The sequence below is a fragment of the Panthera pardus genome, unplaced genomic scaffold (assembly GCF_024362965.1).
Source record: "Panthera pardus isolate Hobbes unplaced genomic scaffold, ASM2436296v1 HiC_scaffold_11, whole genome shotgun sequence".
NCBI classification, from domain to species: Eukaryota; Metazoa; Chordata; class Mammalia; order Carnivora; family Felidae; genus Panthera; species Panthera pardus.
The window spans coordinates 84,860,058-84,876,160 of record NW_026526666.1 but is presented as its reverse complement, the minus strand read 5'-3'; the positions used below and the strand labels follow the sequence as shown (position 1 = coordinate 84,876,160).

The 16,103-nt window shown below is 36.9% G+C and overlaps 1 protein-coding gene across 20 annotated transcripts in view; it reads left to right on the top strand.

Annotated features, from left to right (window-relative positions):
• EPB41 (erythrocyte membrane protein band 4.1) overlaps nucleotides 1–16,103 on the top strand; it is a 199,172-nt gene that overhangs the window by 126,985 nt on the left and 56,084 nt on the right. For all 20 annotated transcript variants that reach the window (XM_053898530.1, XM_053898488.1, XM_053898494.1 and 17 more), the window contains exons 8-11: nucleotides 2,269–2,356; nucleotides 5,341–5,493; nucleotides 8,176–8,273; nucleotides 10,878–11,050. In XM_053898530.1, the coding sequence (XP_053754505.1) occupies nucleotides 2,269–2,356; nucleotides 5,341–5,493; nucleotides 8,176–8,273; nucleotides 10,878–11,050 (512 nt within the window). The remainder of the gene's footprint in view (nucleotides 1–2,268; nucleotides 2,357–5,340; nucleotides 5,494–8,175; nucleotides 8,274–10,877; nucleotides 11,051–16,103) is intronic.

Genomic DNA, 16,103 nt, shown 5'->3' with positions numbered 1-16,103 from the left:
TTATATTAAAAATTTTTCATGCAAACATCAGCCAAATTTCAAATATAAGTATTATTTTCAACTAACAAGGAAATTCATAGCTTTAAATATCTCTTACTACTTGTCCTTAATATAATTTATTTATTTATATTTTAAAAAAATATATTATTATTTAAGTAATCTCTACACCCAACAGGGGGCTGGAACTCACGACCCCAAGATCAAGAGTCACATGCTCTTCCAACTGAGCCAACCAGGTGCCTCTGCCCTTAATATAATTTTAAAGCGTGCTTACTTAGAAAAGCCTTTAACCACATAGTCTGAAACTTAAATCTGTATTTAAATTGACCCTGTTAATGTCCCTTAGAGTTGGAGGAATAAAGATAGAGAAGATTTTATCATGATTGCCTCATTTAATGTTTTAAAATTTGCCTTCAAGTTCAAGTAAGTGATCAGTTATTTCTTTTATGAATTATGTATAAATGTTCCACTGTACCATCATCAGAAACCTAAAGTTGCAATAATAATAAACATTAATATTTTGCAGAGCAGTTTCACAACCATTATCTCATTTTATCCTACTAATCACATTCATTCATTCAGTAAAATAAAAAATTCATTGTCTATCCTAGTCTCTGGAATTAGGTATTATTATGAATCTTCCTTTATAGTTAGAAGATTGAGGGAGACGCCAGGTCACCACTCTCAAGTGCCGGACGCATGATTCCAGCTTGAGTAATGCGACTTGAATCCTGCCTAAAGCCTTCTGCCTTAAAGTCACAACTTGCCTGTGGCTATGTTATCCCTCAGGGCCTATTTCTTCATCACAGAATCAAACTGTTGGACTCTATAATCTTCAAGCTCCAATCCAGCTTCAAAACCCAAAAATTCAAGCCATCGATAATAACAACAATAACAAAAACTATAAAATGATTAGGAGTAACCTTAACTAGAAAAGTATATAACTTATATGGGGGGGGGGTGGGCGGGAGGAACAACCCTGTAAAATTTTCCTGAGCTGTTTTTAGTGACGTGAATATACAGACTTGCACATGTGTTAATTTTCCCACTCTCCTTTTTGTGTGTGTGTTCAAGTTTTAGATCTATTAGTAAATAGAATTCAGGTGTGATGATTTAGTGCTTGTGAAAAAAAGTTTATTTGGGGAGGCTGAGTCATTAACAGAGCTGCATCCTCTCTCCTGAGATTTTGGTGGTTGTTCCAAGGAACACTTTGTTCTTTTCAATGAGACTAAGGACAGATGGATTTAGAAGAGACTTTTTTCCATTAAATGAATAGGCTACTGCTGCTTTGTATAGTTTAAGGCAGTCCTCCTGGAAGCAGGCATTTACTCAGTTTTTCTTTGGAGGTGTGGCGGCATTGTTGTCAGTGTGAAGTCATATTTGATTGGCCTCAATTGTTCAGCACTAGGAGTGATGTCTTTTTCTTCAAAGCTCACCATAACAGCTCATGAGCACTTTTCAAAAGAGGGGAAGGTTACAAAGGAGAAGGAAAGACCATCACAGTGACCATTTAGACAGTGAGACTGATTGTTTTCAAACAGATCTAATTCATTATATGCCTAGTAATGAAGACATCTTAATAACAGGGAAAGCAGCCCCATTATCTACATGCTTCTATTAACCAATTTATTTTGTTTAGATCAGTGGGCAGGACACCATCTGTTACCAGAAATTTTCTTTTCATCAAGCCTGTCCCCATTAAGAGTCGCCAGTTAAGTAACTTCAGCTGCCCTCCTGTTTAATTTCCATAATAATTCAGGAGTACACAGAGAAAAAGGCAGCTAAGAGGATATTGTAAATTGTACCATGCCCTCAGAGGATTTAGTTTGGTCGCCTCCTTGGCAAGAAAAATTAGTGGGAGGAGCTTATGTGTGTTAGAGAAAAAGGCTGAGGAGAGGGAGGGTAGAATGGATGGTGGAAGCTTTAAGGAAACTGTTAAGCAAGATTTGTTTTAAAACCTTTTTTTTCTAATAGCTTTTTGGTGACTTTGTTTTTCTCTGAGATCTCTTTTACTAAGGCATATGTCAATGATTTAGACACAGGTAGTGATAAGAATCCTTTTCCCTAATATTCTACTTTCAGGACTATGAAATATATCCATGTACATCTGTGTGTATATATATATATATATATACATATATATACACACATATATATATGTATGTATGTATGTTTGTGTGTTTATATGACGTACAACTAATATATGAGTGTTATTATTGTAAATGTTGGCACTGTGATGCTCTATTTTCAATTTTTATTCTACCAAAGGTCCATGACTCCAGCTCAAGCTGACCTGGAATTTCTTGAGAATGCCAAAAAGTTGTCTATGTATGGTGTTGACCTTCATAAAGCAAAGGTAATGATAATTTTGGCCTTTGTTACTGAGCGTGTATCAGACCTGGGTCATATAATACTTGTTACCAACTTGCATCTGGGGTACTATAAAACATTGAAAAAAGATAGTTCTTGTTAGAACTTTAAGTGTATAATTTGAATTGCCCCTTTGCAATTCCACCGTCAGAATGCCGCTGCACATCTAAGCCCCTCTAAGGATCAAAGATACAGCACAGAACAGAAGTGATATTTTCCTAAATATTTGAAAATATAGAGATAGCAGCCAACATCACCTACATCAGAATCACCTGGAACATGTATTAAGTATGCAGATTCTCAAGCTCCTCCCACATTTACTGAATTGCTTTGAACAAGACGCTAGATCTCCAAGTTTACTAAACATCTCAAATTACGCTCATTCACACCTGAATCACACCTGAGAACCATTGGCTTAAGGTAGTGGTTCTCAAAGGATGGCCTCATAACCAACATTTAGCATCATCTGGGAACTTGTGAGGCACATTTCAGGCCCCATCCCAGACTCACTGAATCAGAAATGCTGCACGTGGAGCCCAGCAATCTCTGTCTATAAGCTCTTTCTATAAGCTCTCCAGGTGATTCTAGTGCACGTGGGATGAACCACAGGGTTCATTTGGAAACTACTGGGTTAAGAATTGTAAACTTGGGCTTTAATGGTTGTTCTGCCTCATATAACCTAACAGAATAAATACTTAAGGGAAGTTCCTTGACTTCTTTCGTCTTCAGCTACTGAAATGGCTGAGAGTGGTGAGGGTGTGTGTGTGAGGAGTTTGTGAGGGAATGGGCTCAAGAGATAATATGAAGCTCATTTTTTAATTTTAATTTTTACAATTAAAAAAACTTTTTTTTAATGTTTATTTATTTATTTATTTATTTTTTTTTGAGAGAGAGAGAGAGAGAGAGAGAGAGCACGAGTGGGGGAAGGGAGAGAAAGATGGAGACACACAGAATCCGAAGCAGGCTGCAGGCTCTAAGCTGTCAGCACAGAGCCCTATGTGAGGTTTGAACTCACAAGATGTGAGATCATGACCTGAGCCGAAGTTGGACGCTTAACCAGCTGAGCCACCCATGTGCCCCAATATGAAGTTCATTTAGAGGAACTTAATAACTAAGATGCATCATGAGGGGACTCAAAACCATGTCCATTGAGAAAGCAAAGGAATACAGATACTTAGCCCACAGAAGAGAAAATTTAGGGAAGATGTAACACCTGTCTTTGTGTGTTTGAAGGATAACTGTGAAGTAGACATTTCACTATGCCTCCAAATATAAAGCTAGAGCCGGTAAAATGGAAATTACAGGGAAATACTATTCAGCTCGGTTTGACAAATTGCTTAGCAGAGCTATTCTAAGATGGAATGGGTTACCTCATTCCATAGCGAGTGTTCTGTTGCTGGAGATATTCCAGAATCGGTACAATAATCGCTTGGTAGGAATTTAGAAAAGGACATTCAAATATCTGGTGTGTGATTGGACTAACATGACCTTTCATGCTTCTCCCACCCTGAAAATCTGATATGTGAAGATTTTTCCTTCTTTATTAGAGTCCATTAATTCTAATAAAATTTCATTACATGTTAGTGGTTTTTCTTAAAATGTTGCTCTGGATTGTTTGGGGCTGGGTACTTCTGTGAATCTGTAAAGTAGATGGCAGAAAAATCAGAATTGAAATTGTTTGGTTTTGCTTCTCAATTCTTGCTGCAGGCTGATATCGTTGCTGTAATTATCAGGAATAGATGAAGAAGTCAGGCAGCATGTTCCTTTCCCAAATGTTGTAAAGCAAATTGTTTCTCCAAAACATAATTAAGAGAGAGATGTAGTTGTACCCACAGGCTTTAAGAATTTAAGAGGGCATCTTCTGGGAAATTCTCAGTTATATAGTCATTGAGTTTATAATTTTTACTTCTCGGGTTTTTTTGTACATAACACATATGCCATTAACATGTTTCTCTATACTCATTTTGGGGAAAGGAGTAGTCAAGAAACATTTGATTCTGGGTTTTGATTACCTATATAAATAGTTGTCTGTAGAGATTTATTCAGGTGAAATTTATTCCTTATTAGACAGGGATGATTAATATATATTTAATTTTAAAAAATTACTAAAGAGGCATATAAATATGTCTTTATCTTATCTCGCTGTTCCTTCTTGACTTTGGGATGATATTTATAATTTAATATACTTAACATCAGTAATTACAAAAGTCTGAGATTCTCCATACTGAGTTTATATAGGAAGAGAACTCCTTTACTTACCATGATTTTTGGATGAGTGGCCACATTATCATAAAAAGAACAAGAATTATAATTGTGCATGCATATTTGGTAGTAGACATAGCCCTCAGCCCTAGCCTCTAGAAGTCATGTGGTCTACTGACTTAAACATACACGTATAGGACATAGGTAGCTACCGTAGCTACCATAGTTATTATTTACTGATTATGATAGTGGCAAGTTTGAGTATTTTAGAACTGGGAGACCAAAATGAATGTTTACCCTAGAATTCTCATATGCAGGCAGGCATGGTAAAAGTAGATTAATGTCTCTTTTTGGATTATTAAGGAACACCTTTTTGGAAGATACAGAGGCTCAGTTTATGGGAGAAGTGTTATAAAGTTAGATGAGGTGCAAGCCCAATGACATTTCACAATGGCTTTGGGGAGTGGCGGTGGTGGTTATATTGCTCCTTAGAGTAGTTAGTTGCTTCAGTGGGTAAGATGTGTGCATGTCAGTATTTCTTGGACCTGAGAAGAGCGGATGTTCACTCATGGTGGTATAGTAACATTTTTAGTAACATACAGTAACATTTTTATATGGACTGAACAGTCCTGTAGATTATGATTGTTAGGTTGAGCTTTACTTTTTAATGTATGCTTTGTGTTTTTGGTTATTGATATATCAAATAAGAGTCAGCAATGTGTTGAGTACTTTGCTGAACGCTGAGCTGCTAACACTTTTGTTTTTCAGGACTTGGAGGGAGTGGATATCATCCTAGGTGTCTGCTCTAGTGGCCTTCTGGTTTATAAAGATAAGCTGAGAATTAACCGCTTTCCTTGGCCCAAAGTGCTGAAGATTTCTTACAAACGTAGCAGCTTTTTCATCAAGATTCGACCTGGAGAGGTACATAATCCATGCTTCTTTCCTCCTGAATCAAACATAGACCATGTTGAAAATACCTTTTCATTCCTGTTTTCCTTGTTATGTCATCAAAGAGATCTCTTGGGATACTTGGGTGGCTCAGTAGGTTGAGTGTCTGTCTCTTGATATTGGCTCAGGTCATGAGCCCAGGGATGTGGGATTGAGCCTGGCATTGGGCTCCATGCTAAGCGTGGATCCTGCTTAAGATTCTCCCTCTCTGTCTCTCTCTCCCTCTCTCTCTCTCTTTCTCTCCCCCACTCTCTCTCTAAATAAAATAAGTAAATAAGCAGTCTGTCTGTAGCTAACTATTCAGGAGCTGATAATTCTGTTTTCTAAATTAATCAGCCCCATGATGCTTCTTGTCTTCCTCACTACTGATCTTCTGGTTTCTTCTGGATCTTCTGGTTTCTCTTTATGGAAGTAAATATACCATGGCCAAAAGTTAATCTTGGATTGATAAACTTGTTTCTTGTTTACTCCCGGTAAAATCTTGATGGAAAAATATTTATAAATATTTATAAATTAAGTAGCAGGAGATTTTTAAATGGTGGGGTTAAGATACTCATGTTTTGCACCACCAACACCTTACCTGATGTAATTAAGATTTATTTGTATGTGTAGCTTCTAGTGGTTACTGAGAATGTATTCTACGTCAAGTTATAGATTAAAAAAATTTTTTTAATGTTTATTTTTGAGAGAGATTGGGAGAGAGAGAGAGACCGAGTGAAAGCAGGGGAGGGGCAGAGAGAGACAGAGACACAGAATCTGAAGTAGGCTCCAGGCTCTGAGCTGTCAGCACGGAGCCAGACGCAGTGCTTGAACCCATGAACCATGAGATCATGCCCTGAGCCGAAGTCAGATGCTTAACGGACTGAGCAGCTCAGGCACCTCTCAAGTCCTAGATTTTTAATAGAGTTGGATGTTCAACTTTATACCAGACACCTCAGTTATTAGTTGGTGTTCAAGATTCAGGATATACTAATGCTGGCCAAACTTAACGTTTACATTAAAGAGCTATCATGGCACAGTAGAAAATTGTTTAAGTAGGAATTAAATTTTATAAAGTTCTAGCTCCTACTCTGCCTCTACCACCTACTAAACAAAATAACCAGGACAAGTCTATGGCTCAGCTTCCTTATCATTCGAGCGGGATAATACCTTCTCTCTCTTGACTTGAAGATCACATGAGATGACAGCTATAAAAGCTTGAAGTAAGAAAGCAGTGCACTAATGTAATGTGGCGTGTTTTTGTGTGTGTATCACCATCTGCTGGTGAAAAATGGCTCATTATTTTAGCTTGGGAATACTGGATGTACAGCCTTAAAAATCTTGGATAAGCTCAGTGAAGCATTTATTTAATACCATTATTATTTACCTGTACCTAACAAAGAACAATCAGTGTCTTCCCTCAAAAATTTCAAATCTAAGAGTCATTCAGTCACCAAATATTTATTGAGGGCTTTCTTTAGGCCAGGCACTATTCTAGGGTCTAGGAATATAATAGTGAATAAAAGAGTTCATCCCTAACTGATCTTACATTTTAATCTCTTTTTTTTGTAACGTTTATTCATTTTTTTGAGAGACAGAGACAGAACACAAACGGGGGGAGGGCCAGAGAGAGAGGGAGACACAGAATCCGAAGCAGGCTCCAGGCTCTGAGCTGTCAACCCAGAGCCCGACAGGGGGCTTGAACTCAGACCGTGAGATCATGACCTGAGCCGAAGTCGGACGCTTAACTGACTGAGCCACCCAGGTGCCCCATAAAACACAGGATTCTTAAGAAAGCATTTAGGAACAAGAGTAGGATTTTGAGAAGTATAGTATTATGTCTACAGTAGATGACCTAGCAGTTACATGGTACAGTAGAAACCGGGAAAATCTGGTTCTGCTACTTAAAGCTATGAGACTGAACAAATAACTTCTCTGATCTTAGTTTCTTCATGTGTAAAAATATAGATGACATTATTTAATCATAGTGTTATTGGCAATAATAGGCACTAAAAATGTCAGTTTCTTTTCCATCTTGTAAAGTATGCTTAAGGTAGAAACAAAGAGGCAAAAGACTAGCAGGACAGTGTTTCTAGTATCCTTGGCAGGCTATGGTTTGCTTCAAAGAAGTATTCAGATAAACTAGTGGTCAATCAAAGGAAAAAGAAGACATTTAATAATTCAGGAATCTGGTTTGAGCCAAAATCTTAAGCTTCTATTACTAATAATAATTGCATAATAATATTGGTTGATTGGAGAAATCATCTGCTATCCCATTCCCTGGTCATATAGTAGTAGAAGTATCCCAAATGCAGACAGTGACTAAGGAAGAATAAGTAGTCTGGACAATCAAAAGGTGACTTAATTATGTCTCAGAAAAATGTACAGTGTGTGTGTGTGTGTGTGTGTGTGTCTGTGTGTCTGTGTGTGTGTGTCTGTGTCTGTGGGGGGAATGGGTGCTGAATAAAATAAGATGCATTCCCTGGCTTCCCTGCTGTTGAAAAAGCCCTGAGTACATTTCTGTTGGTAAGTAGAAAAAATTTTGAAATGATACTTTATGTTTCGAAACCAGTAACATTCTATTATTCACAATGTCCTCTTCTGTAACACCGTATTTCTGATATTGTATCACTTTAGTAAAATAATCATGTTTCATGTTTATTCATGTTTTTATAGCAAGAGCAATATGAAAGTACCATTGGATTCAAACTTCCCAGTTACCGAGCAGCTAAGAAATTATGGAAAGTCTGTGTAGAGCATCACACATTTTTCAGGTATTGTTCTCACTTAAGTATTTTTCAAGGATAAGTTATGCATGTTTCTATTTTAAACCTGCTATTGAAATTCCCTTCTTTGTATGGCTGGCATTCTTTTATTTAGCTCAGGTGAGATCATCTTAAGCGAGACAAAATAAATCCACTTCTCTTCCCTTGGGTTGAAAAACATGCCTCAACATTCCCAAAGCACCTTTCTGTGTATGATGGAAGGAGAAAAGAAGTGAGAAAAAGGAATCTGTATTTATTAGGGGCTCTGTGATCATCTTAACTGGAGCTAAACTAAATTCAGTCTGTCAGGAAGAAGTACCCTAACCTACCTCCCCATGGAATTTCTTTAAGCAATGCTTAACTACTTTCTGTGGGGCTGTTCTATTAGAAGGTGAAAGGTAGGAAGCTGATCATTATCTTGGTTCTAATCAACCCCAGAAAAGAAGTACAGAGAACCGTCTTTAAAGCCCAGTTGTATCAGATAATCAGAAGATGGAAGAAAGTTTAATCTGCTCTACTCTTCAAGAGGCTACATCATTAACCCCTTGTAGTCATTTACCAAACATTTTCTGTGTGCTTACCCTTTGTATAGGCACTGTAGTAGGCATTGAGAATATACCACAAGATAGTTCTAGTCCCTGTCCTGAGGGAACAGTCTAGCAGAGAAGACAGACCTTAGACAAGTATTTACCTGCATTGAAAGGAGAGTCAGCTAGGGGTGCCTGGGTGGCTCAGTCGGTTAAACATCTGACTCTGGATTTTGGCTCCGGTCATGATCTCACAATTTGTGAGACTGAGCCCCGAGTCAGGCTCTGTGTGCTATCAGCACGGGATTCTTTCACTCACTCTCTCTCTCTGCCCTTCCCCCGCTCCCCTTCTCCCCCTCTCACCCTGTGTGTCTCAAAAATAAATAAATAAACTTACAAAAAGAAAGAAAGAAAGGAGAGCCAGCTAGTTTTGTCCCTTTGCCTTTTAAAGAAAATGTTATTATGTGAAACTGCATACATAGTAAAGAAAGTGGTATAATGAATTGCCCTTGTACCTACCTTTGGATCTATCACCCAGCCTAAATATTATCACCTCAAGGCCATTCTTGTTTCATCTATATCCCCCCTACCCATTCCTTCCCACTCCCTTCCAGATATTTTGAAGCAAATCCCAGATTTTATGTCAGTTGGCTGTTTATGAATGGCTTTTAAGAGAGATGACCATGATATCTTCTACTTCTATTTGTATGTTCATATCATACTTAGCACCATAGCACACTGGACAGGAAGAAAAATCAGGGAAAAGAACATTTTAATTCTCAGTGCAGGATAAACATAAAGATTCACTTCATAACCAATTAAGGAACTTTAATTATTGGCATTGAAATATTTCCCTATGTTCTTATCATCCTCTTCTTTAAAATCAAACCAAGAAAATAGTTTTTAAAAAGGGTAAGGGTGAAAAGGAGTTTTTTGAATGTTTCATATTTATGGTATAGACTTCAGCTAGAGCCAAAGTGTTTACTTGTAGGACAGCATATTTAGATCTGTTTTATCAAAATAAGAGAATATATTAATATGTGATGCCTCAGCAAACAAAAGGAAGTAAATATTTGCTGAATTAAAATAAACTATCCCAAAGGGAAGAAGTACTATCTTTTTGGTAGTATTTGATATAGCAATTTATGTATTTATTCAGCAAACATTTATTGAGTGGCAAATTCATGCCAGGCACTATGCCAGGAGTGAAAACACAAAGGTAAATAAATCATAGTCTTTATCCTTTACCCATAGAGACCCCAGAGCCTTGTAGTGGAGACCAGCACATAAATAGATTGTTTCAGTTCAGTGTAGTAAATGTCCTGGCAAAAGAGATTATAGGGGTATAACGTAGAAAGAAGATGGGGTTCCTAACTGTGTTAAATGCACCAAATAACCTATTTAATGGGTTCATAGGCACTAACTGAGTTCGGAGTGCATTTGACAAAATTATTATTGTGTATTTTTCAACAATTTTTAAAGTGTATTTATTTATTGAGGAGGGGAGGGGCAGAGAAGCGGAGAGAGAGCATCCCAAGCAGGCTTTGCACTGATGCGGGGCTCAAACCCATGAACCATGAGATCATGAACTGAGCCCAAGTCAAGAGTCAGATGCTTAACCAACTGAGCCACCCAGGTACCCTGGGTGACAAAATTATTGACAAATAATACATACAAAAATTATTGACAAAATTATTATTTTAATAGAATGGAAAAAGTACTCTAGGCTTGGACCCCGTTGCTGCCCAACCTCTTAATAGCTATGTGATCTTAAAACAGTAACTTCTTTTTGAAAGTTCAGTTTCTTGTATCTGTAAAGCGGTGAAAATATTACAGTGCTATAAAAGCATTTTGAAAACCATAAAGCCCTATCTATAGGGATATATGATGATATTATTAATATAGGCCTCAATTAAATTATACGTGTTGCTTTGAGAAATGATGTAGAATTAAAATAATGATTGCTTGATTAGAACTCCGTCTTAGTAACTATAAAGAAACTATGAGATTAATTCATGATTTCTTTAATCTCACAGTCTCATTAGAGAGAAATAATATGTATAATTATGTTTTTCTCCCTCTCTAGACTGACATCTACAGACACCATTCCTAAAAGCAAATTTCTTGCCCTGGGATCCAAATTTCGATACAGTGGCCGGACTCAGGCTCAGACCAGGCAAGCTAGTGCTCTGATTGACAGGCCTGCTCCACACTTTGAGCGTACAGCAAGCAAACGGGCATCCCGGAGCCTTGATGGAGGTTGGTATTGAATATTAATGATTTCCTGTGATCCTAACTCATTAGGGAGAGATAAAAGAAGTACAGTTGTCTGTAAGGGAGCCAAATGAAAGAATCTCAGTGGTAAGTGAAATGGATCTTACTAATTGTCTGTTTCAGTGGGCTCATCTTAAGAAAAGTAGAACCATAGTTCAGAGAGAGTAGTAACTAGATCAAGGTTCCACTGCTAGGTAGTAGTGGATAAACACCATTAGAATTAGGATTCAGAATATTTACCACAGAGTGAACACCTAATGTAGTATACTGAACTAAAACCCTCTTGAATGTTTTGAAATAGTTATTTTTTCAAGTAGGAAAGAGGAAAAGCATCTCACTCACTAGAGCGGTCATGTAAAAAGTTTAGATCATTTGTCATGTGGCAGTTAGAGATAGAAAAAGCAGTTGTGTTATTGGAGTCTCTAAATTTTGTTTAAACAGGAAATAGATAAGTTTCATGATTGTATATAAAACAGAAGATCTTTCTGAATTTTTCTTAGTCTCAAGGATTGAGAGTATTACTGAAATAAAGTAATAAGTCATATTCAGTATGTGGCTAATAAAAATTTCAGAAGGCAATAACCAAAGTAGAGTATTATTGATTATATTTATTAAGGACTCACCAAGACCCAGCTCTATGATATCTGCTGTAAAAGCAAGGTGCATGTTACAGAGGTTAAAGGTTTGGGTTCTGGAATCAGATAGCCCTGGTTCCAAGCTCAACCCCTGCATTTATGATCTATCTTCTGGGTCAAGTTACTTAATCTCCGTGCCTTGGGTTTCCCATTTATAAAATGGGCATGACGATAATATAATTGTACCTCAAAGAGTTTTCATGAAGAATAAATCAGATGATGTATTTATGGTGCTTAGCACAATGGCTGGCACTTAATAAGTGACCACAAAATATTAGGTATCATTAAGATATTGTTAATTTTCTGGCCACAGCATTATTACTTTGTTTTATATCATCCAAAATTATGCTGCCATATTTTGATTTATTGCACGATGGGAACATATATCAGAGACACCTTGCTCAGTTTCAGAGTGTCACACTTGGAAAAGAGATGACCCAAGCAGAACTTTTATGCTTCCACAGTGCAAGTCATACTTCTTTCTTTCTGATGTTTCTCTACTGTCCTGAGTTTGAAGGGGCCGTTTTAATAGTAACAGAACAAGGCAGATTGCAGGCTTTGTCTTCTTCAGTCATCATGGCAACATTTGGAATCTGGCTCAAAAATTAAATAACTTTTCTTAAGATAGGATAGCTAATAAGTGGATTGGGGTACATACTGGTTTGACTCCAAAACCCATGTTCTTTCAGATACTTACTCACTTATTCCTTTGTTCAGTAACTTATTTTACATTTCCTATGTGTCAGGTATTGTTCTAGTCAATGGAGATAAAGCTGTGAACATACAAACGTGGTCTCTGCCCTCACACGGCTTACATTCTCTGGGTAGAAACAAAGATAAAACAGTATCAGATAGTGATAAGTGCTATGAAGAAAATAAAAGAGAGTGATGGGATAAAGAGTACCTGGGGATGGGAGACACTGGATGGCTGTTTGAGATTGAGTGGTTTGTATCTAAATGTAAATTTAGAAGGTTACTCTGAGGAGCTTCATTTGAACTGAGACCTGAATTATGAGAAGGAGCCCGCCATCCCAAAACCCAGGGGAAGAACATTCTCAAAGAGGGAGTAACAAGTACAAAGATCTGCAGGTAGGAATGAGCTTGGCATGGGTCTAGATCAGTGCTGTCCCATAGAACTTTGTGTACCGATGGAAATCTGTTTGGTGATGTCCAGTTTAGTAACCTATGGCCACATATGGCCAATTGTGAACTTGAAATGTGGCTAAGTTACTAAGGAACTGAATTTTAATTCAGTTTACATTTAAATAGCCATATGTGGCTAGTGGCTCCCATATTAGACAGCACAGGTCTAGATCCTAGTAAATGGAAGGGAAAGGAGTAAAAACAGTAAGTAAGGTCAGGGGTGCCTGGGTGGCTCAGTCAGTTAAGCGTCCAACTCTTGATCTCAGCTCAGGTCTGATCTCAGGGATCAAGGTTTTGATCTCAGGGTCAAGTCTTTTTTTTTTTTTTTTAATTTATTTTGTGAGAGAGAGAGTGAGCATGCTCATATGCACGTGGCGGGAGGGTCAGAGAGAGAGGGAGATAGAGAATCCCAACCAGGCTCCACACTGTCAGCGCAGAGCCCCACATGGGGCTCGAAGCCACAAACTGTGAGAGTTGATGCTTAACTGACTGAGCCACCCAGGTGTCCCTCGAGGTCAGGTCTTGATCTCAGGGTTATGAGTTGGGCTCGGCGCTGGGTGTGGACCCTACTTTAGAAAAAAAATAATGAGGTCAGAGAAGTAAGTGGAAGGGGCCAGATTGTCTAAGGCCTTATAGGCCATTAAAGAGTTTAGATTTTATTTTAGTTACAATAGAAAGCTATTAGAGGGCATGATGTGATCTGATTTTCCATTTTTAAAAGACCATTTTGACTGCTGGGTGAATGCTCCATCGAAGGGGCAGTAAAGCAGAAGCATGAAGTCTGTTGCAGGATCTGGGTGAGAGATGATGACAGCTGGGGCTTAAGTATTGACAATGAAGAAGGGGAAAAGTGGCCAGAGATACATTTTGGAGGTAGGCCTGACAGAATTACTGATAAATTAAGTGTTGGAAATGGCAAGGAAAAGAAAATCAAGATTTATTCCTAGGTTTGATCGTTTAGTACAATGGGAAAGTCTGAGAGAGAAGCACAGTTGGGGATATGGAAAATCAAAACTTCTGTTTTAGGCATGTTAAGTTTTAAATATGATCACTCAATCCTTATGTCTGCCATATTTATATAACACCATCAGGCATCTCCTTCTTTGTCGAGTAAAGTATCCTACCTCCAGTTTACCTTGAATTTGGGGAGCTATTATTTTTGTTTGTTTGTTTTTATCCCTAATTTTCAGTGAAAACACTGAGGTTGGAAAGTTTAAGTGACTCGTTCAGTGTCTCACAGATAGTAAGTTGCAAAGCTAGGACAAAAACCTATGTTTGTCTGATGCCGTATCCCATGGCTTTTTCCACCAAATAGAAATTCTTCATTGTTTAGATACTATGTCTGATGTATCCTCTCTTTGTAATAGCAAAAATAACCAAAGATTCACGTATTCATGAGTTTTGGTATCTTGAACAATTTAGAAAGCTTTACTTATAGAGAGATTTATGTTACTTTTAGAAATCACATCCTGTCTGTTTTTTTTCTAGCTATAGAGACGTCACAGTTCAAGACTTTAAAAAATCTTGATGTCTCTATTGACTAACATTAGCTAGTTCTTATTAAATTATACTCTATGTTTTTAGGGGGGTAACTCTCAAAAACTATGTCTTCAAAATGCTGTAGTAATGGTTGAGATTCCAAAACTAAAGCATGTAAGACAATTCTAAAGGAAGATAGCTTTGGTGGCCTGACCATTAGTATCACAGAGTTTTGGGACTGGGAAACAATTTTTGGAAATAATTTATTCCAGCCACCTAATTTTATAGAAGCGAGCCTAAAAAGTAATTTCTCCAAAGTACGTGTATCCTAAGTACAAACTTAGAATAGAATCCTGTACATTTTCTGGTCAGTCCCTTTTTACCTTCATATATCCCATGATGCTTTCTTTGTATCTTTACATCCTGAGAATTTTTTTTTAAGATGCACAACTACATCTTAAATCATCAAGATGACTGGTCTTGATAATTACCACAATTCTTGTTACATTGTAAGTGCTTAATAAATGAATGTTGAAAATAAGATTGTTAATTTTTCCTGTTGAGTTGAATGTGAGCAGAATTTTATGCTCTACTTTCTATTTGATGTTTTAAGTGCATTAGAATATCCTATTACAACTGTTATCCCTCTCTTTAATTTTTTCCACTTGGGAGAAAAGTATTGTTGTTGTTTTATTTTTCAAACCTTCACTCAAATCCTGATGACTAATGAAGTTAAATACCTTTTCATAGTTTATAGGTCATTTGTATATCATTGTTTCTGGAGTGCCTGTTCAAATTTTTTGCTCATATTTTTATTGTGCTGTCTTATTAGTTTATAGGAGTTCTTAATCCATGTCTCACTCCCAATCTCAGGGAGAAAGCATCAGTATTTCATAATTAAGTATGATGTTTGTTCTAGGGTTTGTTAGCTACCCGTTATCTGATAAGGAAGTTTTCTTTTATTCCTAGTTTCCTGAGAGTTTTTATCATAAACAAATGGTGACTTTTAATTCATTAGTTAATGTACATTTGACCTTTGAAAAACTTGATTTTGAACTGCATGGGTCTACCTACAGGCAGATTTTTTTGATAAATATAACATAGTGCTACCAATGTATTTTCTCATCCTCACGATTATCTTAATAATATTCTTTTCTCTAGCTTACTTTATTGTAAGAATACAATATATAATATTTGTAACATATAAAATATGTGTTAATCAACTGTTTGTGTTATCAGTAAGGCTTCCAGTCAACAGTAGACTATAGTAACTAAGTTTGGGGGGAATTAAAAGTTATATACAGATTTTTAACTGCATGGAGGGGTTGGTGTCTCTAACACCTGTGTTGTTCAAGGGTCAGCTGTAATAATAGGATTTTTCTCCCTCTCTGTATTAAGTGGTAGATTACACTGATTAATTTTCAGTCATTAAACCAACTTTACATTCTTGGAGTAAATGCAATTTGATTATGTTTTTCTTACTATATTATTTTAGAATTTTTTGTAACTATTTTTGTAAGAGAGAGAAGCCTGTCATTTTCTTTTTTCGTGATGTTGTCAGGTTTTAGTATCAAGTTTATGCTGGCCTCCTAAATCTCTTCAAAAAACTAACTTTTGGGGTTTTTTTTATACTATAAATATTCTAATTTAATTTATGCCAGTTAATATCTTCATTATTTTCTTTCTATCTTATTGAACTGTTGTTTTTCATTTCTTGAAATGGATACCTTTTGCTGTTCATTATTTCTTACAACCTAACCTTAGAATTTAAGTGACTTGTG